General features: G+C 33.3%; 2 protein-coding genes across 4 annotated transcripts; one reads left to right on the forward strand and one right to left on the reverse strand.

The window, feature by feature from the left end:
- Window positions 1-8,618: 8,618 nt before the first annotated feature.
- Window positions 8,619-10,091, forward strand: LOC116115440 (glyoxylate/hydroxypyruvate reductase HPR3-like). The gene is made up of 2 exons (XM_031401592.1): window positions 8,619-9,134; window positions 9,440-10,091. Exons 1-2 carry the CDS (start codon window positions 8,682-8,684, stop codon window positions 9,962-9,964), a joined length of 978 nt encoding a protein of 325 aa, XP_031257452.1. The 5' UTR covers window positions 8,619-8,681; the 3' UTR covers window positions 9,965-10,091.
- An 8,527-nt stretch (window positions 10,092-18,618) lies between these two features.
- On the reverse strand, window positions 18,619-25,761 carry LOC116115408 (putative disease resistance RPP13-like protein 1). Of its 3 annotated transcripts, XM_031401562.1 has the most exons (11): window positions 21,386-25,761; window positions 21,227-21,266; window positions 21,086-21,132; window positions 20,816-20,914; window positions 20,226-20,655; window positions 20,049-20,104; window positions 19,780-19,830; window positions 19,496-19,577; window positions 19,072-19,143; window positions 18,852-18,955; window positions 18,619-18,768 (listed from the first exon to the last, which is right to left on the reverse strand). In XM_031401562.1, exon 1 carries the CDS (start codon window positions 25,713-25,715, stop codon window positions 21,936-21,938), a length of 3,780 nt encoding a protein of 1,259 aa, XP_031257422.1. In that variant the 5' UTR covers window positions 25,716-25,761; the 3' UTR covers window positions 18,619-18,768; window positions 18,852-18,955; window positions 19,072-19,143; window positions 19,496-19,577; window positions 19,780-19,830; window positions 20,049-20,104; window positions 20,226-20,655; window positions 20,816-20,914; window positions 21,086-21,132; window positions 21,227-21,266; window positions 21,386-21,935. The 3 variants fall into 3 exon arrangements, with proteins under 3 accessions (XP_031257422.1, XP_031257420.1, XP_031257421.1); XM_031401560.1 differs by lacking the exon at window positions 20,049-20,104; XM_031401561.1 differs by lacking the exons at window positions 19,072-19,143; window positions 20,049-20,104.
- Window positions 25,762-26,293: the final 532 nt, after the last annotated feature.

Raw genomic sequence — 26,293 nt, forward strand, 5'->3', positions numbered from 1 at the left:
CAAAAGTTGATTGGTGTGACTTCGTGTGGTTCTCAAAGGCTATTCCAAGGTAATCTATGATCATATGGATGGCTATTAAGGAGAGATTGCCTACAAAGGACAAGTTGATGAGATATGGTGCTACTACTAATGCTCATTGTTGTTTTTGTAACTCGGGTATGGAATCTCTTGACCACCTATTTTTTGTGTGCCCCTTTTCTAAATCTATTTGGTGTAAGATCCTTATGCTTGCTGACCTAGGCTAAGTGATTAGACCTTGGCATGATTACATCCTCAATTTGGCTAGGAAATGGAAAGGTAAGAGTCTAAAGATCAACTTGGGTAGGCTTTGTCTAGGGGCTACAGTGTATTGGGTTTGGAGGGAGCGAAATTGTGGGATCTTTGGGGGAGAGTGTAAGGATTCTCGCATTATTAATAATACTATCAAAATTGTGGTGAGAGACAAAACCATGAAACTTAGCAATATTAAATCTTCCTATAAAAATAGGAAGTTGGTTGATACATTGGGACTTCCTAGAACCATCTTCAAAAACACCCATTCCACTCTCGATGTTGTCGGTGACCATGTGATCAGGTGAGATGTTATTTTTTTCGATGAGAGACTTACTCACTTACGCATTGTTATTATGAAGACTTTGTCGCGGTGTATCCTCACTCTCTTTGTTTTCTCTGCTTTGAGTCTTCTTTGTGTCTCATTGTATGCATTTTTAGGAGCCAAACCCAAGGGATTGTCCTGAAGATGGTGTTTTCTTGTTGATTTCTTAGCTAGATTCTTTATCTTGGGTCTTATCGCCCATGTTGATTTAGATAGGCTCGCAAGAGAATTGTGTAACGTCAAGCTTAGGCATTTGTTTATTTTTTGCACCCTACGCGGGGAATGTCCCGATGTAGTTTGGCCACCTTTTTTGTAGGCCTTTGTAAATCCTTCTTCTTTTAATACAATTTACTTAGCAAATGTATATAAAGGAAATTTCTTAAAAGATAACACTTCCATAATATAACCTTCATTAATTAATTAATTAAAGCAATATAATATCAAGAATGTTAGCTACTTTAATTAGTGGATCAAATATTTCTTGAAAAATTTACCAAAAGCAAAATTAATCAAGTGAGAGTGAAGGTGTCCTCGTTGAAAGTGGACCCTAATTTGTAAGTCTTGGTCAAGTTAATTTAACAACTTTAACTCTGTTGAAATTACAGTTGAGTTGCAAGGACATTTCTTAGAAAGAGAAAATGCTAATAAATTGAAAGAAAATTAAACAACTTTAATTCATTAGTCTTTTGCATTGATTGATTTTAGTTAAAGTAGATTTGGGCTAGTCTGATACATACAAAACTCCTACCTTCCTAGAAGTTGCATACATGTTGCTGGAATTTCCAGGCTAATCTCATAAATTCCTTTTAACATGTAGCAAATACTAGATTTCACTCTTCCAATATTCCCACAGAGCTCCTGCCAAATATTATAAAATTACTTATAAGGTTGCAAGGAAATTTCTTGGAATGATTCATGCAATTATTTTCCATAAATTAAGGCTTAATTACTTTGATTGACAATGAGTTAATTCTCATCTAATGCTTCATATTTCTTTGTATTAATACTTCCTTATATCATAAAATATATTTTAAGAAAATGCTACAACCACAATTTCTTCTCACAAACTTCCTTTCACAACTCTGACGTGAAAGTTCACAATAAGTTAACTCGTAATTAAGGGTGAGCACATGTAGCGGGTATAATCGGAACCTGTAGGTAGAATCAGAACCAGACCCAGAACCTACCCTAAACCGACACTATACGGGTAGGCTCTGGTTTCATTTTATTAGAACTGATACTGTGCAGTTTCGATTCCGATTCCTAAATGTTTCGGAATCAAAACTAGAACCTAGGAAAAGAACCTGAAGCGGGTATCCTGCTTGGAACCTGTCTGTGTTTTGGTTTTGATTGAGAAATTTTATTTGAATTGTGATGAATTGATTGAATTCAAGTGTTGCCTAGAGATTAGAGGATTTATGAGTCACATTGGTCACAAATGAATGAGTAATCAAAAGTTGAAAACTACTAAATATAGGTTTTCTTAATTTGTTAAAGATGTATTTGTAAACGTTTAAGGTATTTTTATCATTTTTTAAACTAATAGGGGGTAATTGATTTTTTACAAGGTACCCGGGTAAGAAACCGGAACCTGCATTTCAGGTACCCGTTCCCATTCTGGTTCCCCCAAAAAATGCAGTTCCAGTTCCTTTTTTTGGGGAACCTGTACTGTGTGGTTCCGTTTCCCATTCCCCCGAAAAATGCAAGGTACCCAAAACTGCTCACCCCTACTCATAATGGGTTCCACCTGATAAATTATGATTGATCAATTGCGAATTGCCACATGAGGGTTGTGAGAGAAAGTTTATGAGAAGAGATTGTGGGTGTAGCATTACTCTATATTTTAACTAGCTAGTATGAAACACACCTCAACCTACCACAAGATACTGTTTACTTTAAACACATAGTCTCACATTTTGTCTTCGAGCTTTGTAACCCAAAACACATAAGGGTATATAATTAGCCATTACTTAAATGAGGCATACTTCAAAAATAAAGAAGACAGTAACACAATCACACACATATAAAAACATACTTATGTCTATGAGATTTGAATCAAATGATTGAATTAGAGAATAATAGCACAAGTCTAATACACTCACGGCGACCCCAAATCCATATACACCCTTCTCTCAGTTTCTTTGACACTCTCTCACTTTATGCACAAACACGTCAAAAAGTGAAGTTATCATTTGTAGCCTTTGACTCTTGTTATTTAACAAAAAGTCACAACCACAACAATTTTGTAACAACACCATTCAACAGCCTATTATAATCGAAGAAGCGATGACGAAAAAATGAATTTGCCTCGAATGAAGAAACTGTCTCAATTGCGGTGCCTACGTTTCTGCCTTGCCGTTGCATTTTTCCAGGCTTCACCTTCCTCTTATATTAGTTAATGAAAACAATGTTTTCATCTCTTTTATTTATTAATTCATGACCATTTAAATTCTAAGCTTTTTGAAAAACAAGAAAAAGAAATGGAAAGTGGATAAAAAGGTGATGGACAATGAATTGAAAGTAAATAAAGCAAGAAATTAAAGGCTATGTTGAGGGACCGGAACTTAGAAATAACAGGACAACGATAGTGTCCATAAAATGGTCCTAATTAAGGCTTAATTACTTTGATTGACAATGAGTTAGTTCTCATCCAATGATGCATACTTCTTTGTATTAGTACTTCCTTATATCATATAATGATTTTTGAACTAGCTAGTGTGAAACACACCTCAACCCATAACGAAATAAGTAATTTTGTTAAAAAAATAGTGTAATTGATTTTGAAATAGAATTACTATTACATTTAAGAAAATTTAGTTTGAATCAAGACCTTGGAGGAGAAAAATAGATGAAGTTGTGGTATATTCAAAGTAATTATAAAAAAAAAATTATTAACTCATAATGCAAGTATTGTAGAGAGTAACATATCAAATCAAGCAATTTTTAACCGTTAAGGGGTTAGCCTAATGGTCAAGAAGGTTTGCTCCCTTCATTGACTTCTCGAGTTCAAAGTTCAAACCACCTTAGGGTCACCTATTATAGTTGTAACTTACTTGGAATATTGGACTCATAGGGTGTTCAATAGGTCACAGGGATTAGTTGAGGTATGCGCAAGCTAGCCCGGATACCCCGGTTATAAATAAAAATCAAGCAACTCCTAGCTGGAAATCAACTACTATTGAATGAAGAACGATACATGCAAATTCTATGTAGATTTTAATAACATCTTAAATATTAAAATCTGACATGGACTAAACAAAAGATATAAACCTAAGTCTACTGCATTATTGTTAGCTTGAAAGGATACATATTGTTAGATTCATTGCTTAAGAAGGCATGTTTATTATTAATCATAAGAAGCTGAACAACTCGTATCCAAGCTTCATGAACAAGACAAAGTTCAATTCCAGTAAGAAAGCCATGAAGAGAATAAGCTCTTACCGCTAAAATTATTTGAGACCTTTCAATTGTTGTATTTGTGTCCATGAACACAATGTTGCTTTTATACTGCAATTCTAATATATTACTACTTTACTTGTTAATGAAACGCAACGTATGACTTAAAACTAACGGTATTAACTGAGACTGATGGAAGATCTTTCTTCTCTTTTTGTAATAACAAAATTTAACAAACTTCTGTTACTTAGCCTTAACTGATGTTTGAAACTTAAAGTATGCTTCTCCTTCATCATTAATTCTTCTAATATTCTCATCAGCATCGCCCCTCAACAACTAATATTAGATACAAACATTTTAAAAGATACAAAGAAAATAGAATAGAACTTTGAATCCAAAACCTTGAATCTTAGAGGTTCTCGTAAGTTCTTTATACATATGTTTACAAGCATAATCAAGTGCATGACCAAATGGATTGTTACGATTGTAATCCCATAATTTACACCTTTACAAAACGATAAAAGTAAAAAATATACAACTAAGAACTAGAACTAAAAAATCTTTTACAAATCAATATAGCTTCAATCAAGAGATATTTTGTCAAGTCTTGATCTGATATGGAGAAGATTGGTATGGTAGCGGAATGACAGATTTGGTAGCTGCTCATTTGACCTATTACAATTTTTCAGATAATTTGAATTTCCATTAATTAAACATGACATTATTAACAATGCTTATAGAAGTCCCAAGGTTATAGCATTATTGACAATTTATAACACTTTTACTTTTCACTTTCACTTTGGTCCTTATAAGTATTAGCCGTTAGTGTTTTCTGTTGGATGAAATAGAATAATGTATCAAAAGACCAAATTACCCTACAAATTAAATGATTTTGGACCCTATAGTTTTGGTTTTGGTCTACCTGTTAAGGACACAATTACTTTTTACTGACAAAATCGTCCTTCAACTTGACATTCGTTAGAGTAATACTAACAGGAAAGGGACATGTCATTATTAGACCTGGCAAAACCGCGGGTTGGACCGTACCCGGGTAAAAAATATAGGGTACGGGTCTAATTTTTTAAACCCATTTTTTGAGACCCATACCCGTACCTGGCCCAAATACACACGGTTTATACGGGTGAACCCGCGAGCACCCGTATTTGCACTAATGAATTTGAATCCCTAACAGTAACCCCGAATTTTGTCACACATTCAGCCATTCATGCAGTCACGCCTCTCACTCTCAGTCTCATCTCATCTCTGATCTCTCACTCTGATCTCATCTCTGATCTCTCACTCTTAGATTCTCAGTAACTTTATCGCGGCCGCATCTCAATCTCTCATCATTCTTCTTTGTCTGAAGTTCAACTCCCTGTCTCGGTGTCTCCATCTTCGATTAATAGTCAGTCCGTCACTTGTCGTCGTCAGTCATTCCCATTCCCAGTACCACAGTTGCCGGTCGCCGTCACTCATCCTCGTCGGCTGGTAATGAATCCCTAACCCCTAATTTTGTGTGTTTGTTTTTGTTTTTTTGACAGATTTTGTGTTTTCTTTTTTGTTTGAATGGTTAATATTTTGTATTTTAATTTTTGTTTGTGAGATTAACGTTGTTTACACGTATATTGTTGTCTAGTTGAGCTTTCCCTGTACGTAGATCTGTGTAGAGTTGTTTTCGTTGAGTGTGTTTGTGTTGGGTTCCCTTGGTTGATGGGTTTTGCAAGTGGGGTTTACTTAAATGTACAAGGGATGTATACTGGAATCAATTATTATTGGTTATGTGTATTTGCTAGTCACTAAAATTTATATTTCCAAAACTGCTTTTCCTTAAAAATATTGACTGATGTCTTTGCATGTTAATGATCCTTGCATGTTAAAGTTTTGATTTGCTTTTCATGTATTATGCAAAGAAATTGATATTAAACATGATGTTGTGGGATGTTAGTTCCATTGCTTTCGGCTACTCTGTCTCTTGATGATGTTGTTGGAAATTTTTGTGTGCATAAATATATTTTCGGCTGGACAAGATATTAGAAAATGCTTGAGTTGGTTCTTCTTCTTAATTGTTAAGCTTGCTGGAGGTTATATTAGAAAATGACTTAATAGTGTTTTTAATTCAATGTTTTGTTGGACATCCTATTTGCTTACACTCGGCTAGGATATAGTGGGAAGTTGGTTGAATTATGTTTGGCTACTGGAATCTTTTTGTAAGCATGAAATTTTGCTAGTTTATGCTGCTGCATGTTGAATTTGAGTTTTAAAATGGAATGTAATTTGCTTGCTAATTGAACTTGCATGCATTTGGTTGTTTCAATAAATTGTGATGTTGGCTGGATACTTTAATTGCATGCACTCGGCTGGACATCATTTGGGAGATGCTTGAGTTATGTATTTGATTTAAGGGTTGGTTGGTTGAATACACTTGCATGCTCCCAGCTGGAATGTCTTTGAGAAAATTGATTTCATGGTGTTTTAAAATGCTGGAAGTTAAGGCAATTTGAGTGGAAATTGTATTGAGTTCTTGAGTGCTGCATTTTAAATATTCAGTGGCCCCTTTTTATTTCCATGAGATAAACATTTTCGCATGCATAACATAATTCATTACTTTTTGATATATATATACTTTGATTATATTATCTGCATATGTGATCAAATTAGAGTTTGACATGTTATATGTAGTGTTAATTGATGGATATAGGGCTTCGGTTTTGGATTTAATTAAATTGGTGTTTGGGGTTCAATGAAGTGAGTGTATAGACATTGAATAAACTTGAGAAAAACAATAGGTCCTTAAAAGTATTTTAGACAAGGCACTGGATGTTGAATATCTAAATAAGTGTGGCCATTTCAAAAATAAAAAAAGTTCAATTCTTCAGAACTAACATGTTAACGTAATATTTCTTATATTTTATTATTTACATTTATTAATATTTGTAGTTGATCATTGTTTTGTAGATGATTCGGATGATGATCTTGATGTGCCATTGACTGATCTCGAGACTGTGGAATCAAGAGACTCTATCACAACCACTATGGGATAAACATTTAATGTCCTAAGAATGTTTTTTGTTGAATATTGGATTATGTATTTGTTTATTTTAGTTGGTATTTATAGTTTATTGACTTATTTTGTTTGTTTATGTGTAATTGTGTATTAGTGATTTTGTATTTGTTTATTTTGGTTGATATTTGTAGTTTTGTATTATATGTTATTGTTTGTTTATGTGTTATTTGTTTATTTTGGTTCCTATTTGTTTATATTCTTAATTGAATTGAATTTAGAGTAGTTGATTTAGGGGGTGTAAATGTAAAATATTAAAACGGCAGGAATTTTGGGGGTGTAATTGTTATAATTGAAAACTGTTATGGGTGAAATGTAAAAACTAAAATCTGGAGAGAGAAAAAAAGGGTTCACCCGCGAGTCCACCCGCACCTGTATAGGGTAGGGCACGGGTCCAAAATATTGGACCCATATATATCGACCCGTATAAGGGTCCGTACCCATTTGACGCGGACCGTACGTGGCCCACTCACCCGTTTTGCCAAGTCTACATGTCAAGGACTATTTTGTCAGTTGAAAATAAAGGTGTTTTCAATTATAGTTGACCCAAATCATAGGGAGAAATGATGATTAATAAGATATATTAATTAAGATTATATAATTTACTATAATTAAGATAAAGTTCTTTTTAAAAAATAATTCTATCACTTTATCAATTCTCTTCCCAATAATTAAAATACAGTTTTAAAAAAGAAAATTTGAGGTGTCAAGAATTGTTAGCGGACTTAAACCATAGAGACTAATAGATTTGTTTGTTTACGGGATGATTTTGCTATTAAAAAATAAAAGTGTCCTTTATTTAGTAAGGGTATAAGAGTAATACTATATATATAAACTTTTCATAAGACTCGTCCATACAAATTGATGTAGCTATTTTGCATGTTTGACTTTTAATTTATTTGTTTAATTTATCTCTAATTTAAAATCACCTAAATACGTTTTAATACATTAGTTTGTATGAATGAGTTTGTATAAAAAGTTTATATATATAATATTATTCTAGTCCCCAAACCATAGGGTCTAATTTATAATTAACCTCATTGTTTTTACTTTTTTACTATAATACGTTATACCAATTTCAGATACTACAATGGTAATAATTGAGTGGTTTTATTTAACACCTACCTAAACTCTTTTTAAGCTCTAGAGTCAATTAAATTTAAATATATTTTATTTTATTCCAAAATTAACCTTTTTTTAGTCTTTTTTTTTTTTTTTAACCTCTCTAGTTTCCTAATCTTTTTAATATTTATCTTCTTTCTTAATCCTTTACATTTCTCATTTATTTAATCATGATTAATAAACAATATATTTGTTCAAAAACATTTCCTTCTTTATTTTTTTCCTTTTTTTTCTTTTTTTTTTTTGGAAAATGAATAAAATTTTAATCCAATATACTTGCGCATTAGAAAAGTTATAAAAACTCATAATACATATAACAAAACGGAGGTTGGATAAAATATTTCAGAAGAAAAAAAGTTTGACAAATAAAAAACAAAATTAGAAAAAGTATAATTTTAAAATAAAATTAAAATCTATTTCTTGTTTCTGTAGAGTGGAGAGGAATATTCTTCTGACATTATCTATTGAGCTGCAAAGCAAGTTAAGCAACCCATCAAGCAAAAGTCAATGGATGAAGAAGCAGTCAATCGTCCACTAGTCTTGGTTCATCGACCACCAAACTTTCACTTCCCATTCAGACACCGTTTAGCAACTCAGTTCAACCTTTTCGATCCCCTTGACTCACCCGATTCAACTCGCTCTTCCCTCCTTTGCCGCCATGCCCACAACATAAGGGCCCTTCTTTGCGTGGACCCCACACCCGTCTCCTCCGACCTCCTGTCTCTCCTTCCAGCCTTGGAACTCATTGTGGGCTCCACGGTCGGCGTTGATCACATCGACCTCCCCGAATGCCGGCGACGTGGCGTTACTGTTACTAATGCTGGCGTTGCATTCTCTGAGGATGTCGCTGACTTAGCGGTTGGCCTCTTGATCGATGTTTTACGAAAAATTTCTGCCGGTGACCGCTTCCATCGAGCCTCCTCCTGGGCTAAAACCGGTGATTACGCGCTGGGCTCTAAGGTTTAACCTTACTCACAATTGGGTCGGAATTTCGTTGAATTTCTTGGATTTTTGTTGCAATTAAGGTTTAACCCTGTTAAATTTACCTAATGAATTCATGCTTTTATGTAGATTCTTTTCTACTGGAAGTGGGATTTGCTATGCTACGCTATGTTTTAGTTCAGAGTGACAATGTTGCAGTTTTATATAAGAGATTTTCATATACCAATATATATAATATATTTTACTAAAACAATGTAGAATTTGATACGAATAATTTGCTTCTCAATGGGTATGATTTATTGATTATGAATTTATTGTTTCAGTTAGGAGGAAAGCGAGTTGGGATGGTGGGGATGGGAAAGATTGGCTCTGAAGTTGTAAAAAGACTTCAGGCCTTTGGCTGCATCATTTCTTACAACTCCAGAAGGAAGAAATCAGCTATCGCATTCCCTTATTACGCAGACGTCTATGAGCTTGCAGTGAATAGTGATGTGCTTGTTGTTTGTTGTGCACTTACGGAAGAAACTCACCATATAATCAACAAGGATGTAATGACAGCTTTGGGAAAGGAAGGAGTGATAATTAACGTTGGACGTGGGGCTCTCATTGATGAAAAGGAAATGGTGAAGCTTTTGTTACGTGGTGAGATTGGTGGTGTTGGTCTTGATGTGTTTGAAGATGAACCTCATGTGCCAAAAGAGCTATTTCAATTGGATAATGTTGTGTTGTCTCCCCATTGCGCAGTTGCTACTCCAGAATGCTTTGATGCATTGGAGGAGCTGATTGTGTTTAACTTGAAGGCTTTCTTTGCAAATAAACCCTTGTGGTCAGTGGTCAATCTTGAGTGAAGGGACTATTCATTTAGTTTGGTAATGGCTTTTGAAAATCATTAAACAGAAAACCAACATTGGTTCACAGCAGGTAGAGTGATTCATCAGTTGAAAAACTGATATATTGAATCATTCAACACCTGAAGTTTATGTCTTCCAGTACTTGTTAATGAAACGCAAGTATGACTTAAAATAACGGTATTAACTGAGACTGATGGAAGATATTTTTTTCTTTTTTGTAATAACAAAATTTAACAAACTTTGTTATTAGCTTCTGAATGTTTGAAACTTAAAGTATGCTTCTCCTTATCATTAATTTTCTAATAATCTCATCAGCATCGCCCTCAACAATAATTAGATACAAACATTTTAAAGAAATAAAGAAATAGAATAGAACTTTGAATCCAAAACCTTGAATCTAGAGGTTCTCTAAGTTCTTATATATATGTTTACAAGCATAATCAAGTGCATGACCAAATGGATTGTAATCCATAATTTACCCTTTACAAAAATAAAAGTAAAAATACACACATAAGAACCAGAACTAAAAACTTTTACAAATCAATATAGATTCAATCAAGAGATATTTTGTCAAGTCTTGATTTGATATGGAGAAGATTGGTATGGTAGGGAATGACAAGATTTGGTAGCTGCTCGTTTGACCTATTACAATTTTTCAGATAATTTGAATTTCCATTATTAACATGACATTTAACAATGCTATAGAAGTCCAAGTCAGTATAGCATTATTGACAATTTATAACACTTTACTTTTCACTTTCACTTTGGTCCTTATAAGGATAGCGTTAGTGTTTTTTGTTGGAGTAAATAGAATAATGTATCAAAAGACCAAATTACCCTACAAATAAATGATTTTGGAACTATGGTTTTGGTTCTATTTTAAGGACACAATTACTTTACTGGCAAAATATCCTTCAACTTGACATACGTTAGAGTAACCTAACAGCAAAGGGCCATGTCATGATGTCAAGGACTATTTTGCCAATTGAAAATAAAGGTGTTCTCAATTATAGTTGGCCCAAATTAGGGAATAATGAATTAATTAATAAGATATATTAATTAAATTTATATAATTACATAATTAAGATAAAGTTTTTTTTTTTTTTAAAAATTCTATCACTTTATCAATTCTCTTCCAATATTAAAATGCAAGTTCTAAAAAAAAAAAAAAAATTGAGGTGTGTCATGAATTGTTAGAGGACTTAACCATAGGGACTAATAGATTTGTTTGTTTACGGGATGATTTGCTATTATAAAGAATAATGCACCCTTACCCACTCTCTTACCACTTTTCTTACTTACTTTTATATATAGTATAGTACGGGTACTATACGCAGAGTATGGTTACCATATATTATTTAACAAAGTGAGTAAGAGAAAGTGAGTAAGGGAATGAGTAAAGATAGCATTTTCCATTATAAAATAAAAGTGCCCTCTTTTCAGGGGTAATGCTATGGCTAATAGATTCTATAAACAGTATACTAACTTAAAACATAGTACGGATACCATGTGCATAAATAGGTACTTGATTTTAATAAAGGTTATATATTAGTTAGTAAAATCTGTAGTCTTATAGTATTATTCTATTTCAGTAAGGGTAGAAAAATAATACTATATACTCCCTCCGTTTTATATAGTTTTAAATTTTTACACAGTTTTTAAGGAATCAAAAAGTGTGCATAGGATTGACTTTTTGGTGAAAAATTTTGTTTCACTTTGCAACGTGTGTGAGACAGATTGTAAAAGAGAGGAGATGAGGAAAGAGAAAGATAAAAAGAGAGAGAGGAGTGTGAGGAAAGGTGAAGAATGAGGGAGTGTGCATTGAAAGAAGAGAACGTTAATTTAGTTTTTTTTTTTTAATACAAATCTACCCGGATTATTTTATACTATATGTTGATATAAATTTTTTAGTTTGTATCGAGGGGAGTATATTATAGTAGTTGCATCTAAATCCATGGAGAAACTAAAAAAAATCTTCTGTGTCATCAGTCTTGCACACAAATACTTTGACTAAAATCCTTTTATCTACATAACACGTATAGAAATATTAAAAAAAAAAAGGATTAAAACTTTAAGCTTTAAATCAAATCCTGATGAAATTGTATAAACGGGATTTCAACCTAAGAACTCTGTACAACCTAAGCTGTTATAATCAGCCCAAGTGTCTAAAATCCACACTACAAATAAAAGATACCTTTCAAGATGGCGACTTCAGCGGACTCCTTGGTCTTCATATTGACGTTGAGAAGAAAACTGCGAATTTGAGGAGATACAAAATCTAAATAAGCGTTTGGCTTTTGAGTTCTTCCTCTTCTTCTTGCAATGCAATGAATAAAACTACTATCCTTATACAAATTACTAATCACATTACCATCAATTCTTCCATATATATATATATATATTAATGGCGAGAATTTCTTTTCTCCACAAATAACAATCCCTTTGAAGCTGCTAATAAGATTTCTAGAATCTATAATTTAATGATTTTTAACTTTTGTTTTATTATTTTCCTTGCTTGTTAAGTTTTGCTCATACAATTTCACAGCTGGGGGCTTAGGGTTTAAGTCAGATGAGACGATTTGATCATAGAACTCAAAGATCACATATAAAGTGGGACCGCTTTTCATTTTCAAGACTGAATGATAAATACAATTCTAGACGATCAAATTTAATATAGTAAATAGGAGACGATGAGATCGGAGAGCGTGAGATTTGGGCACCACATGATTTACACTGAGCAGGGGTACAGATAATCATATGTCCAGATAGAACCTTCGTATCGTATGCATATGTTTATGTTAGCAAAGGATATCGTGTTTGAAATTATTACAGTGCAATGCGCGTAGGGTGGCATTGCTTTTTTAAGAATGCAATTTTATAGTACATGTATTATAAACAATTGTATAGGTAAGACTACCGAGATATGAATCAAATGACTGTATTGGAGAATAATAGCACAAGTCTAATACATTCATGACGACCCCAAATCCATATACACCCTTCTCTCACTTTCTTTGACACTCTCTCACTTTATGCACAAACACGTCAAAAAGTGAAGTTACCATTTGTAGCCTTTGACTCTTGTTGTTTTAGAAGATGTCACAACCACAATACTCACTCTTCAACTGTACAATTTTATAACAACACCATTCAATAGCCTATTATAATCGAAGAAGCGATGATGAAAACATGAATTTGCTTTGGATGAAGAAACTGTCTCAATTCCGGTGCCTACGTTTCAGCCTTGCCGTTGCAATTTTCCAAGCTTCACCTTCCTCTTGTATTAGTTAATGAAAATAATGTTTTCATCTTTTTTATTTATTAATTCATGACAATTTAAATTCTAAGCTTTTTGAAAAACAAGAAAAAGAAATGGAAAGTGGATAAAAAGGTGACGGACAATGAACTGAAAGTAAATAAAGCAAGAAATTAAAGGCTATGTTGAGGGACCGGAACTTAGAAATAGCGGGAGAATGATAGCGTCTATAAAATGGTCCTAATTAAGGCTTAATTACTATAATTGACAATGCGTTAGTTCTCATCCAATGATGCATACTTCTTTGTATTAGTACTTCCTTAATCATAGAATGATTTTTGAACTAACTAGTATGAAACGCACCTCAACCCATAATGAAATAAGTAATTTTGTTAAAAAAAATAGTGTAATTGATTTTGAAATAGAATTACTATTACATTTAAGAAAATTTAGTTTGAATCAAGACCTTGGAGGAGAAAAATAGATGAAGTTGTGGTATATTCGAAGTAATTATAAAATAAAAATAAAAATAAAAAAATTATTAAGTCATTATGCAAGTATTGTAGAGAGTAACATATTAAATCAAGCAATTTTTAACCTTTAAGCGGTTAGCCTAATGGTCAAGAAGGTTTGCTCCCTTCATTGACTTCTCGAGTTCAAAGTTCAAACCACCTTAAGATTATCTACTATATTTGTAACTTACTTGGAACATTGGACTTATAAAGTGTTCAATAGGTCATAAGGATTAGTTGAGGTATGCGCAAGCTAGCCCGGTTACCCCGGTTATAAATAAAAATTAAGCAACTCCTAGTTGGAAATCAACTACAAGTATACATGCAAATTCTATTTAGATTTTAATAACAACTTAAAGTTAAATATTAAAATCTGACAAGGACTAAACAGAAGATATAAACCTAAATCTACTGCATTATTGTTAGCTTGAAATGATACATATAGCTAGATTCATTGCTTAAGAAGGCGTGTTTATTATTAATCATAAGAAGCTAAACAACTCGTATCCAAGCTTCATGAACAAGACAAGGTTTAGATCCAGTAAGAAAGCCATGAAGAGAATAAGCTCTTACCACTAGAATTGTTTGAGACCTTTCAATTGTTGTATTTGTGTCCATGAACACAATGTTGCTTTTATAGTGCAGTTCTAATCTATTACTGCTTTACTTGTTAATGAAACGCAACGTATGACTTAAAACTAACGGTATTAACTGAGACTCTGACGGAAGATATTTTTTTTTCTTTTTGTAATAACAAAATTTAACAAACACTTCTGTTACTTAGTCTTAAGTGATATTTGAAACTTAAAGTATGCTTCTCCTTCATCATTAATTCTTCTAATAATCTCATCAGCATCGCCCCTCAACAACTAGTATTAGATACGAACATTTTAAAAGAAATAAAGAAGATAGAATAGAACTTTGAATCCAAAACCTTGAATCGTAGAGGTTCTCATAAGTTCTTTATATATATGTTTACAAGCATAATCAAGTGCATGACCAAAGGGATTGTAATCCCATAATTTACACCTTTACAAAATTATAAAAGTAAAAGATACACAATTAAGAACCAGAACTAAAAAATCTTTTACAAATCAATATAGCTTCAATCAAGAGATATTTTGTCAAGTCTTGATTTGATATGGAGAAGATTGGTATGGTAGTGGAATGACAGATTTGGTAGCTGCTCGTTTGACCTATTACAATTTTTCAGATAATTTGAATTTCCATTAATTAAACATGACATTGTTAACAATGCTTATAGAAGTCCCAAGGTTATAGCATTATTGACAATTTATAACACTTTTACTTTTCACTTTCACTTTGGTCCTTATAAGGATCAGTCGTTACTGTTTTTTGTTGGATGAAATAGAATAATGTATCAAAAGACCAAATTACCCTACAAATCAAATGATTTTGGACCCTATGGTTTTGGTCTACTTGTTAAGGACACAATTACTTTTTACTGGCAAAATCATCCTTCAACTTGACATACGTTAGAGTAACACTAACAGCAAAGGGCCATGTCATGATGTCAAGGACTATTTTGCCAATTGAAAATAAAGGTGTTCTCAATTATAGTTGGCCCAAATCATAGGGAATAATGATAATTAATTAATAAGATATATTAATTAATTTTATATAATTTACTATAATTAAGATAAAGTTTTTTTTTTTTTTTAAATAATTCTATCACTTTATCAATTCTCTTCCCAATAATTAAAATGCAGTTCTAAAAAAAAAAAGAAAAAAATTGAGGTGTCATGAATTGTTAGAGGACTTTAACCATAGGGACTAATAGATTTGTTTGTTTACGGGATGATTTTGCTATTATAAAAGAATAATGCTACCCTTACCCACTCTCTTACTCACTTTCTCTTACTTACTTTTATATATATAGTATAGTACGGGTACTATACGCAGAGTATGGGTACCATATATTATTTAACAAAAGTGAGTAAGAGAAAGTGAGTAAGGGAATGAGTAAAGATAGCATTTTCCATTATAAAATAAAAGTGCCCTCTATTTTCAGGGGTAATGCTATGGCTACTAATAGATTCTATAAACTAGTATACTAACTTAAAACATAGTACGGATACCATGTGCATAATATAGGTACTATGATTTTAATAAAGGTTAATATATTAGTTAGTAAAATCTGGTAGTACTTATAGTATTATTCCTATTTTCAGTAAGGGTAGAAAAATAATACTATATACTCCCTCCGTTTCTATATAGTTTTAAATTTTTACACAGTTTTTAAGGAATCAAAAAGTGTGCATAGGATTGACTTTTTTGGTGAAAAAATTTTGTTTCACTTTGCAACGTGTGTGAGACAGATTGTAAAAGAGAGGAGATGAGGAAAGAGAAAGATAAAAAGAGAGAGAGGAGTGTGAGGAAAGGTGAAGAATGAGGGAGTGTGCATTGAAAGAAGAGAACGTTACTTATATTTTGAAACAAATTATTACCCTCAAAACAATATTTATATAAAAACGGAGGGAGTATATAAAACTTTTAATACAAATTCATCCATACAAATTGGTGCTATTATTTTGCATGTTTGACTTCTATTTTATTTATTTTTAATTTAAAATCATCTAATTATATTTTAATATACCAATTTGTATGAATGAGTTTGTATATGTAATATTATTTTAGTTATAAAAATAAAAGTGTCTTGACAATGGACCCAAACCATAGGGTATAATTTATAATTAACTCATTATTTTTACTTTTTTACTATAATACGTATACCAATTCCAGATACTACAATTATAATAATTGAGTGGTTTTATTTAACACCCATCTAAACTCTTTTTAAGCCCAAGAGTCAATTAAATTTAAATATATTTTATTTTTAATTTATCTTCTTTCTTAATCCTTTACATTTCTCATTTATTTAATCATGATTAATAAACAATAGATTTGTTCAAAAACATTTCCTTCTTTATTTGTTTTCCTTTTNATTGATTTTGAAATTGAACTACTATTACATTTTAGAATATTTAGTTTGAAAATGTAGTTTTAATAATATGATAATGAAAAAAGGTCTTAAATTCATTAGTCACTAATACTAACAACTTCTTTCTTTCTGGTTTAAAGATGTCTGGCATTTCAACACACAACCAAGTATAAGTTAGTGATATACTAGATCTTGAGGTAATTTTAATGGTCATAGTTCTACAATTTGTTTAATTCTTGCATTTCTACTGTGCTCATGGTTTCTATTATGTTCTAATTTGGAGATTGATTTGATACTCTACAGACAAAACGAAAAAGAGAAAGTTTTGGACAAAATGTAAATGGCTGTGCACATTATCTCTAATGTAACATTATTGCATCAAACAGTGAGTTGCAGTGGATGCATCAAGCATGAGTTGGTCTCTGCTCTATAAGTGCCCATCTTCCCGGAGGTTATATTCAATAAAGCTGGAATAATCTGATACTGAGAAAGAAGTTAATTTCCTCATTAAAGAAGTCTCTAGATTTTTCTGGGTAGTCATATGCTAATAATGATCTAAACTTCTATTTTACTGGTTGTTCAGTAGTTCGATCTGTAGATGAGTTGTAAAAAATGATGGCTTTCTTTCACTACAGAGCTGCCAAGCCAACCTGTTTGAATGGTGTTGAAAGAGCCAAGAAATGATCCCATCTGTTATCATCAACAATCCAATAGAACTGAAAGTAATAATTGTATAGCATATGCCTAATTTATTATATGTCAATTGGACAGTTAAGATATGTGGTTTTAGCTCAATCATTCATTCTTGGGATATTGAGTTTATAGTTATATTAATTACTGGTTACTTGGTTAGGGGGAAAACTATCAGCTAAAATGTAAGACATTAAGCATCATATTCACAGAGTTGATGATCTTAAAAGGCTAAATCTCTTATTATGCTTATCTCTGTGTTCCTTCCACCTTCCTCTAATATAATTATCACATGTCCAGCTTCAATTTTGAAGAAATCAGCTCAAATGACTGCATACTTTGTTTAGAAAATATGACTTGAATAGGAGATACGATATATATAAAGAGGGTAATAAAACAATCACACACACATAAGAATACCAAATTTACATGGTTCGGCAAAATAATGCCTACATCCACGGGATACGAGTCAAATGACTGAATTGGAGAATGATAATACAAATTTAATACACTCACATTAAATACAAACCCAAACCCTCGTACAACCATCTCTTACTTTCTTTGTACACTCCCACTTTATGCACATAAATCCCAAAAGTGAAGTCCTCATAACTCACAATACGCACTCTTCAACTATACCATATTGTAACATCAATCACCAGCCCATATATAATGGAAGAAGTAGTGATGGTGGAAACATTAATTTGCTTTGGTTGAAGAAACCGTACTCTCAATTCCTTTGCCTACAATGTTGCCCTGCCACTGCAATTCTTCAGGCTTCACATTCCTCTTATCATCTCAAGAAGCTCATGGTTCCATGGCGGCATGATGAGGTCCCAAGTTTGTGAAGCAATGATCTAGTGGTTTGTGGCTTTAACCCTCTTCAGATTTCTCCAGATCTCTAGCCATGTTGGTATTAGTGAACTTAATTTTCCAACCCTGCAGCTAGATCACCTGCAAAACAAAGAAAAATAAAATATGAAATTGACACAGTTGTAAAAATACGCGCAACAATTGATACAAGAGTACAATTACAACTGACAAATTTCTGCAATTATGTGATGTTTTTCAATCTCATCCATTTGCTTCAAGAGATTTCTTGCCCTGTCTTCCCTTTTCTTTCTTTCTACAAGTTTTTGATTAACAAGGGACAAATATCAATATTTGTGTTGCAACTAGGCAAACCAACAGCAAATAACACAACTTTAAGAGCATTTCTATTAAGAATTACTTGAGGGATGTGAGAACTTTTTGTTGATTTGGTAATGGCCTTGAACTTATTAGATCCAACAAGCCTTCTCTGACAAAATTTATAAGCAGGGCACCTCCTGATCTCTAAAGTTCAAGAAATAAGTTTTAGAGATTTTTACTTTCTTTGATCCTACAAAAAAGACATGAGCTTGTCATTGTTTCAAAGATCTCAAAATGTACAAGAAATTTCTATCCAAGTTGGAAATGTCTTACCACCATAGAAACCGATTGATCACAAGCTACTGTAGAAATGACATAAGCTAGACATCACACCATTGAAGTTGTGTTGATTTCATCTCGACATTCTTAGGATTCACCTTGAATATTAACAAACACAAATTAAGAAGACATACTTTCCTAGAATAAAAGGACAATGATGGTGGGAAAATGTAAGAATAAGACTACATCAGAGGATTAAGAAAGAATATCTCACGTGCTTGCGTTAGATGAACATTGATTGGTTGTTCGACTTTAGTAGGATATATAAAGGTCTATTACTTGTTTTCTTCTCATCATTTGGTGGACCCCATATGCAAATCCAAGAGTAAGGTACAAAATGTGCAATTAGTATGCGCAACAGAAATGATTTGTGATCTTGTTAAAAGTTTAGATATATAAAAATAGTGTCGAATATGCTTGCATGAAGATGGGGAAGGAAAATTTTAAGCCCTCCAATGATTCCTACAATGTTAATCTAAGTGTACGGATCCCGCATAGAATTGTTTGCACAAAGAAAGTAAACAATTATTCCTTTAATAAGCTAAAAAAAATCCAGATGCATTTCACAACATCTCTTTGCCCAAAACAAAAACAATGAGACAACAATAAAGAAACTATACACAGAAGCAGAAATGCACCTTAATTAACAACTGCAACAGTTAGAAGCTCCAAACTCTATACTGTAATTTCAGTAAGGAATCCAAAGCTCCAAACCTGAACCTGAAGCCAGGATTTAGGTTTTAAAAGTGCAAGTAGACATGCCAGTTATTATCCAAAATGCCATACTCTACTTCTGAAACTAGAGCAATTGTTCACTTGCTTCTTGCTGGAGGAAAAAAGTTGATAAAAATACTAAACTAAGTTTCATGTATTAAGTGTTAAATTCAACCAGAAATGAGATTGACATGAAACATACAAGTACCTTAAGAACCTCCAATCTGAGAATCTTGTTGACACTTGCTTCTAAATGTTCCTACCCAAAATTGTAGAAGCATAAAAATATAAGCCAAAATTGTATAATCTGCATCTAATGTCAAAACTCACACAAACTACGCAATAATATTATCTAATTTGTTATTCAAAGACCCTCTCAGAAGTTGAAAAATGAAACAAGAACATGAAGAGTTTACTTGTATTAAGAATTCCAGAAATTAGAAATTGTCCAAGTTAAATTTTTTCTTTTCAAGTTACCTTTCACCCACAACAGTGCCCAATTGCAGAATGGTACAGAGATTACAATCAATTTACTTCAAAAAAAAAAAAGAAAAATTATAAAATCAATCATAAATATTTGTGACAGTGAATTTATATTGTATTGGGAAAAAAAACCTAGAAAATAGTAGAGGTGAAATTAAGAAAATGACGAACCTTGAATAATGAGATGATTCTCCGGAATAAGATGATTCATTGCTTTCTTACTCCTTTAAATGTCTTTTAAATCTCTCCCACTTTATGCACAAAAATCCCAAAAGATGGAACTTTCTTCTACAGTCTTTGGCTCTTATTATTTAACAAGACTTTACAACTCAAAACAGTCACTCTTCACCGATTTTCTTCAAGAATTAGTTTTCTCTGGATGAAGAAACTGTCTCGATTCCAGTGCATACATTGCTGCCTTGCCACTGCAATTAATCAAGCTTCACATTCCTCGTATCATGACAATAAGTTTACGTAAGGAGCCATGGTGATTGAATGGAGCCCCCAAGTTTGTGCAGCAATAACCTAATGGTTTGTGGCCCTGACACTCTTCAGATATTCTTCAAATCTCTATCCAGGTTGGTGTTATTGGCGAAATCATCTGCAAAAGAAAGAAAAGATTTATGAAAAGACAGCCGAGAAAATATGCAAAACAGTCAATAAAGTACATTTCAATGCAAGTGTATCAACTACTGCCACCTACGAATTACAAATTTCTTAAGTGAAGACTAGAAGTGAATGGGTAAATCATGTATATTTACCTTATCCAGTTTCTTCAAGAGACTTCTTGCCATCTATCCTCTTAAATGGACATGGATTATTTTGGAATATTGGTCTTCCCTTTTCTTTCTTCCACCAAGCTGTTAATTAACAAGGGACAAATTAACATCAATATGGGCACTGCAACTAGGCAAACCAACAGCCAAAAATGCAACTTGAGAAGATTCCTGGTAAGAAATTACTTGGCCGTACCTAAAAAAAATAAAAAAAGGAATTTAATTAAAGTTAAAAATTTCTTTCAGTGGCCTTACCTAAAAGTCAAACTCCGAATCTGGATTTAATCTATCCAATTGTCCAACTGAAAAAAGTATAAAATGAACTTAGTTTTATCATAAGGTATCAAGTTCAAGTTAATTAAACTTAATTTAATCAACACAAGTTGCATAAATTACCTGCACGAAGTACCACAATGATTGTCTCCCTGATGATTATCTGGCAAATTAAAAAAAGAGAACTTATTAATATTTGAAATTAAGGCAGAGGATAAAAACAATACTATGTTAATATAAAAAAAAATCTGGTAATAGTGAAGGTGTAAGTAAATGACAAACCTTGGATGAAACTAATGATTATCTGACTGCATCCTTTGAATTCAATTAATTAAGCTCAATTCTTCCTACTCTGAATCGCTTCCTTCTTCCTCCTTGGAATTGAAAATGAATTTTCCATCTATTTGAACATTAGGGATGTGAGCTATCTTTGAGGAATACTTTCCTTTACCTCTACTCCACTGTTTTTTTAGCAAAGGACATTGGTCAATCTGTAACCTCAGAAGTGAGGTGGGCAGGCTTGGCAAGGATTTGAGATTTGAGCAATCCAAAATACTCAAGATTTGAAGAGAAGTGAGGCTTCCCAGGCATGCAGTTGTTTTAAGATTTTGGCAATCCGAAATACTCAAGATTTGAAGAGAAGCAAGGCATTCCAGACATGCAATTGATTTGAGATTTCGGCAACTCCAAATTCCAAATTCTTCAAGGGAGGTGTGGCTTCCCAGTTCTGGAATTGATTTGATCTTTGGGCAAAGGCTAATGGAGAAGCTTTTAAGTGATACGAGGCTTCTTAGGTCTGGAATTGACTCGAGATTTGGGGAATCCGCAATGTTCAATAATTTAAGAAAGGAGAGTGTGCCCAAGTCTGAAATAGATCTGAACGGTGCGAAATTATAGATGTCCAAAGATTCGAGAGAACGGGCATTCGCTGGTTTTCCGATAAAATAAGCCCTGGATCTTCAAATCCATGAATGACAAGATGTTTAAGAGAGGGGAGATTGTGTAATCCCCATCTAATCAATGTCTTACTCATTTCGACATCCCGTCCAATGCAAAGATATGTTAAGCTGGTTGGAATACCTTCTATCGGTAACGACACAAAACAATTATGTATTATTAACTGTTGAAGACCAGTAAGATTCTGTAGGCCGAACAACCTATTGGATTCAAGATTTTGAAGACCCCATAAATAAATAGATTTAAGACGGGGGCTATTGTGAATTGCCTCTTCTATTGACTTCAGCTTTGGACAATCAAAAATATAGAGGTCATCAAGTGTTTCATGTAGGCACCACCTTCTTGATAATGTTGTGAGATTTGGACAGGTAGTAATTTGAAGACTTTTGAGTGTCTTAGGCAACAATTCTCTTGATGATAAGCACGTGAGAGATTCGCATGTATAAATCTTCAAGTACTCAAGAAGAGTAGAACTGATACCCTCCAAATGTTGTAATTTCTTACAAAATGATATCTCAAGCCTTTTTAGAGACGAAGGGAGTGTATTTCTTGCAATGAATAATAGAGAATCACAAGAAGAAATTGTCAAACTTTCTATGTTGATTTGCTTCAATCTTTTCGGTAAAGATTTTAAAGCCTCACAATTTTCAAGCACAAGATCACTCAAATTAAGAGGAAAAATGGTGTTTAGAAATGAGATACTACTACTTCTTAAAGATAAGCTGTCAAGAGAGATGAGACTATGACTCCATTTTAGTGGCTTCTCAACACAAGTGAAATTTTGACTCAACCAATTTTCAGACTCTACAATATTTGGAAGAGATTCAGACTGAGGTGACATGAACTCAGTAGAACTACTAGTACACACCACTTGCTTGCACTCATCAATTTCTAATTTGGTGAGCTTTGGAAAACTTGAGAATGAAACCACCCACTTTGCACTCTTTTTAATGACAAGCTTTTCCAAGGAGGGAAGATGATCAACCAATTCTACATTAAGTTCCGGACATTCAATAATGGAAAGCTTACCAAGTTTTGGAAAACTTTCAACATTCTCATTTTCCCTTTTGGTGTCCCAATACTGGCAGTTTTCCAAATTCTCAAAACCAAGAATCTCTAATGAATTGTAAGGAATTCGCATATCTATTCTTTCTAGTTTCGGCATCCCTTTGATGACTAACTCTTTAAGTGAGCTCAATAGGCTTTGTGAAGGCAAATTCAAGCAATTTTCACAATTTTCTAATCTAAGGACCGTCAATTTAGAGAACGATGACAAAGTGCTTAACCAAGATGGAAATACTAAACCACCATAGGATCTAATTGTTAGTTTTTCTAGATTGCTATGAGGTTTCAACATTTCAAGCACATCCTCTACTACTCTCTCTACTTTTGAGCCATCAAATTTGGATCCCCACTCTAATAACAACATTTTTAAATCTTTTTTATTGCTTAATATAGGCCCACCCATTTGCGTTACACTATTCACATTCTCTAATTTGGAAATGTGAAGCTTTCCTTGAAGAAAGCTTAAGCTTTTCAAATCTTCCAAATTCAAGCTCGGTTCCTTCCCAACAATAAAGTTAGTCAACATTCGGAGATTTTTCAACTCTTTCATTCTTGACGGCATCTCTTTCAATGAATTTTGACCACTTATATCAAGATAATATAAATTGGTCAAATATCTCATGTTGCAAGGTAACTTTACAAGATAAGAACAATGTTTTAATAACAAAGTTTGCAAGTTAAATAATTGACTTGTTGACTCAGGCAAACTTTTGATCCTAGTGTAAGAAAAGTTGAGATATCTTAGATGAATCCAATTTCCAATTGAAGCAGGCAAATGAGTGATGTAGTATCTTTTCAAAGATAGTACTCTCAATTTTTTTATCATTGGCAGCAAATCAAAAAGAACCCCAGCAGTTATGTAATGGTCACTATAATTAGTTCCATACATATAATGAGGCCTTGTGAATACCGGCAAGAACGTTCTTAAACTCTTAAGTTTTTCCAAGCCTTCAAATTTCTTTTCTCCATTAAAATGATCAGGAATATAAGAAAAATGACGAATCTTTTTAACATTTTCTGGTAGTTTGATAGTGGCTTCCTCAGATCTGAGACTAAATTTTTTAGAAACCAATTCAGCTAGATTGTGGACAAGATCATGTTGTACATATTTAGAACCATTATTACTTGATTTTTGAAAAAACGACCTTAAACACAAATCATTAAAGTACTGACCTGCCACATCCAGTTGTGTATCACATGATTGAACAATACCTTCTGCCATCCATAAAAATACAAGTTGCTTTTCCTCGAATTCATGGTCTTCTGGAAAAACCGCGCAATATGCAAAACATCTTTTTAAATGCGAAGGAAGATAGAGATAACTCAACTTCAATACGGGGAGAACATCTTTTTCTTTGGATGAATTCCATATTTCGCTGTCTAATATTCTTTCCCAAGTATCAATGGGCTTAGAGTGTAGAAGACTACCGAGGGTCTTTGCTGCCAGAGGTAGACCACTACATCTTTCAAGAACTCTCTTGCAAATTGAATCGGTAATTAGATCAGCATCAGCAGCTGTACCAGTTGCAAGTGCATGCTCCTTAAACAAGGACCAACAGGCTTCTTTGGATAAAAGCTTTAAATGGTAAATATGGGAGCATTTTACTGGTTTTGCAACATCTTCACGGCGTGTCGTGATGATCATTGTACTTCCAGGTGCACCAGCTATGAAGGGAGACTTAAGCTGCTCCCATTTATTGTAGTCCACCTCCCATGCTTCGTCTAATACTACTAAGAATTTTTTGCTTTTTACCGCATTCTGCAGCTCAACTTGGACTCCATTTAAATCACTCGGAATGGAGAACGAGGAGCCATTTAATGATTCGAGAAGTGTCTTTGAGATTGTGAGAACATTAAAATTGTCTGAAACACAAACCCATGCTATTTTCTCAAACTTGAAATCTTCCCGCTGCAGCTTATTGTATATTTTCCGAGCCATCGTCGTTTTGCCGATCCCTCCCATACCAACAATGACAATCACGCGATAGTTGGCACTAGTTAGTTGATCGCTTTTCACGGCCATTTCAACTAGTTTGGCTTCATCTTCATCTCTTCCATAAACAAAATTTTCAGGTTGCACGCTTGAACTTTGCTCTGGTCTTGGTAGTAAAGTAGTTCTTGATGTCCCTGCAGAATTTACTTGCAATCCAAGATCAGTTCTCAGCTTGCAGAGTTGTTCAAAGCTGCTAGTGATGTCTTTGATCTTGGACCCCGTGTGGACGTTGAACAAGGGGCTAGTGAAACAAGAAGGGAGGTTGTTCAATCCCCTGCTAGAGCTAGCCCGGTGTTTTTCCTTTAGTTTGCGTTGCAAAGCTTCGTGGGCAAACTTATCCAGTATGTCCTCCGCATCATAAGCCCAGTCTTGAAGATCATCAAGCCACCTTTCCACAGCCCTATTATTATTCAGTTTTTTGTCTTCTGCGTCGCTGAGTAGGTCTTGAACCATCTCCAACATACGTTTCAGCTTGTCTAGCTCTGAATTTACCCCTCCAACAAGTTGCCGGGCAAAGTCTTGTACCTCACTGGATCCCAATTTCTCAAACAACCCATTAAAGAGTCCAGAGACAACGGGCTCAACCACAAATGCCATGGATTCAGTTATCGGAAACAAAAAAGGAATTTGGATATTGTCACAAATAAAGAACGATGACTTTATTATTTTCTTAGATTATTTTGAAATGCTATAGTATATCAGTTAATGAAATGTAGAATTAATGAGTCTTGAAAACAATGTTTTTAACTCTTTTATTTATTAATTCTTAACTATTTAAATCTAAGCTTTTTGGAAAACGAGAAAAAGAAATGGAGAGTGGATAAAAAATTNTAAGTTGTTACTCAATCTAATTTATTATTCTGGTCATTGGTCTAGTAACTGAATATAAATATATCTAGAATAACTAAGGTTGACACTATTTCTATTCCTCAGTCTCGATGAGATAACAGATGATGAAAGGATTTGATTGCACAGTAACCATATCATTGATAGTTATTTTGCTGAATTCGAATCTATTGGGTGGCCATGATGCCTTACTAGGGGCCAATCTTGGTCTGTGTGTAGTGAGACGATTAATTGATGTCAATCGCGATACTACTCACTACCGGTATGATGAGGAGCCTACATGTCACACATTAAGGAGACAATTTAAGGGTGGTTAACTATGGAAGGGT

The sequence above is a fragment of the Pistacia vera genome, unplaced genomic scaffold, assembly GCF_008641045.1.
Source record: "Pistacia vera cultivar Batoury unplaced genomic scaffold, PisVer_v2 Contig74, whole genome shotgun sequence".
In the NCBI taxonomy this organism is placed as follows: domain Eukaryota; kingdom Viridiplantae; phylum Streptophyta; class Magnoliopsida; order Sapindales; family Anacardiaceae; genus Pistacia; species Pistacia vera.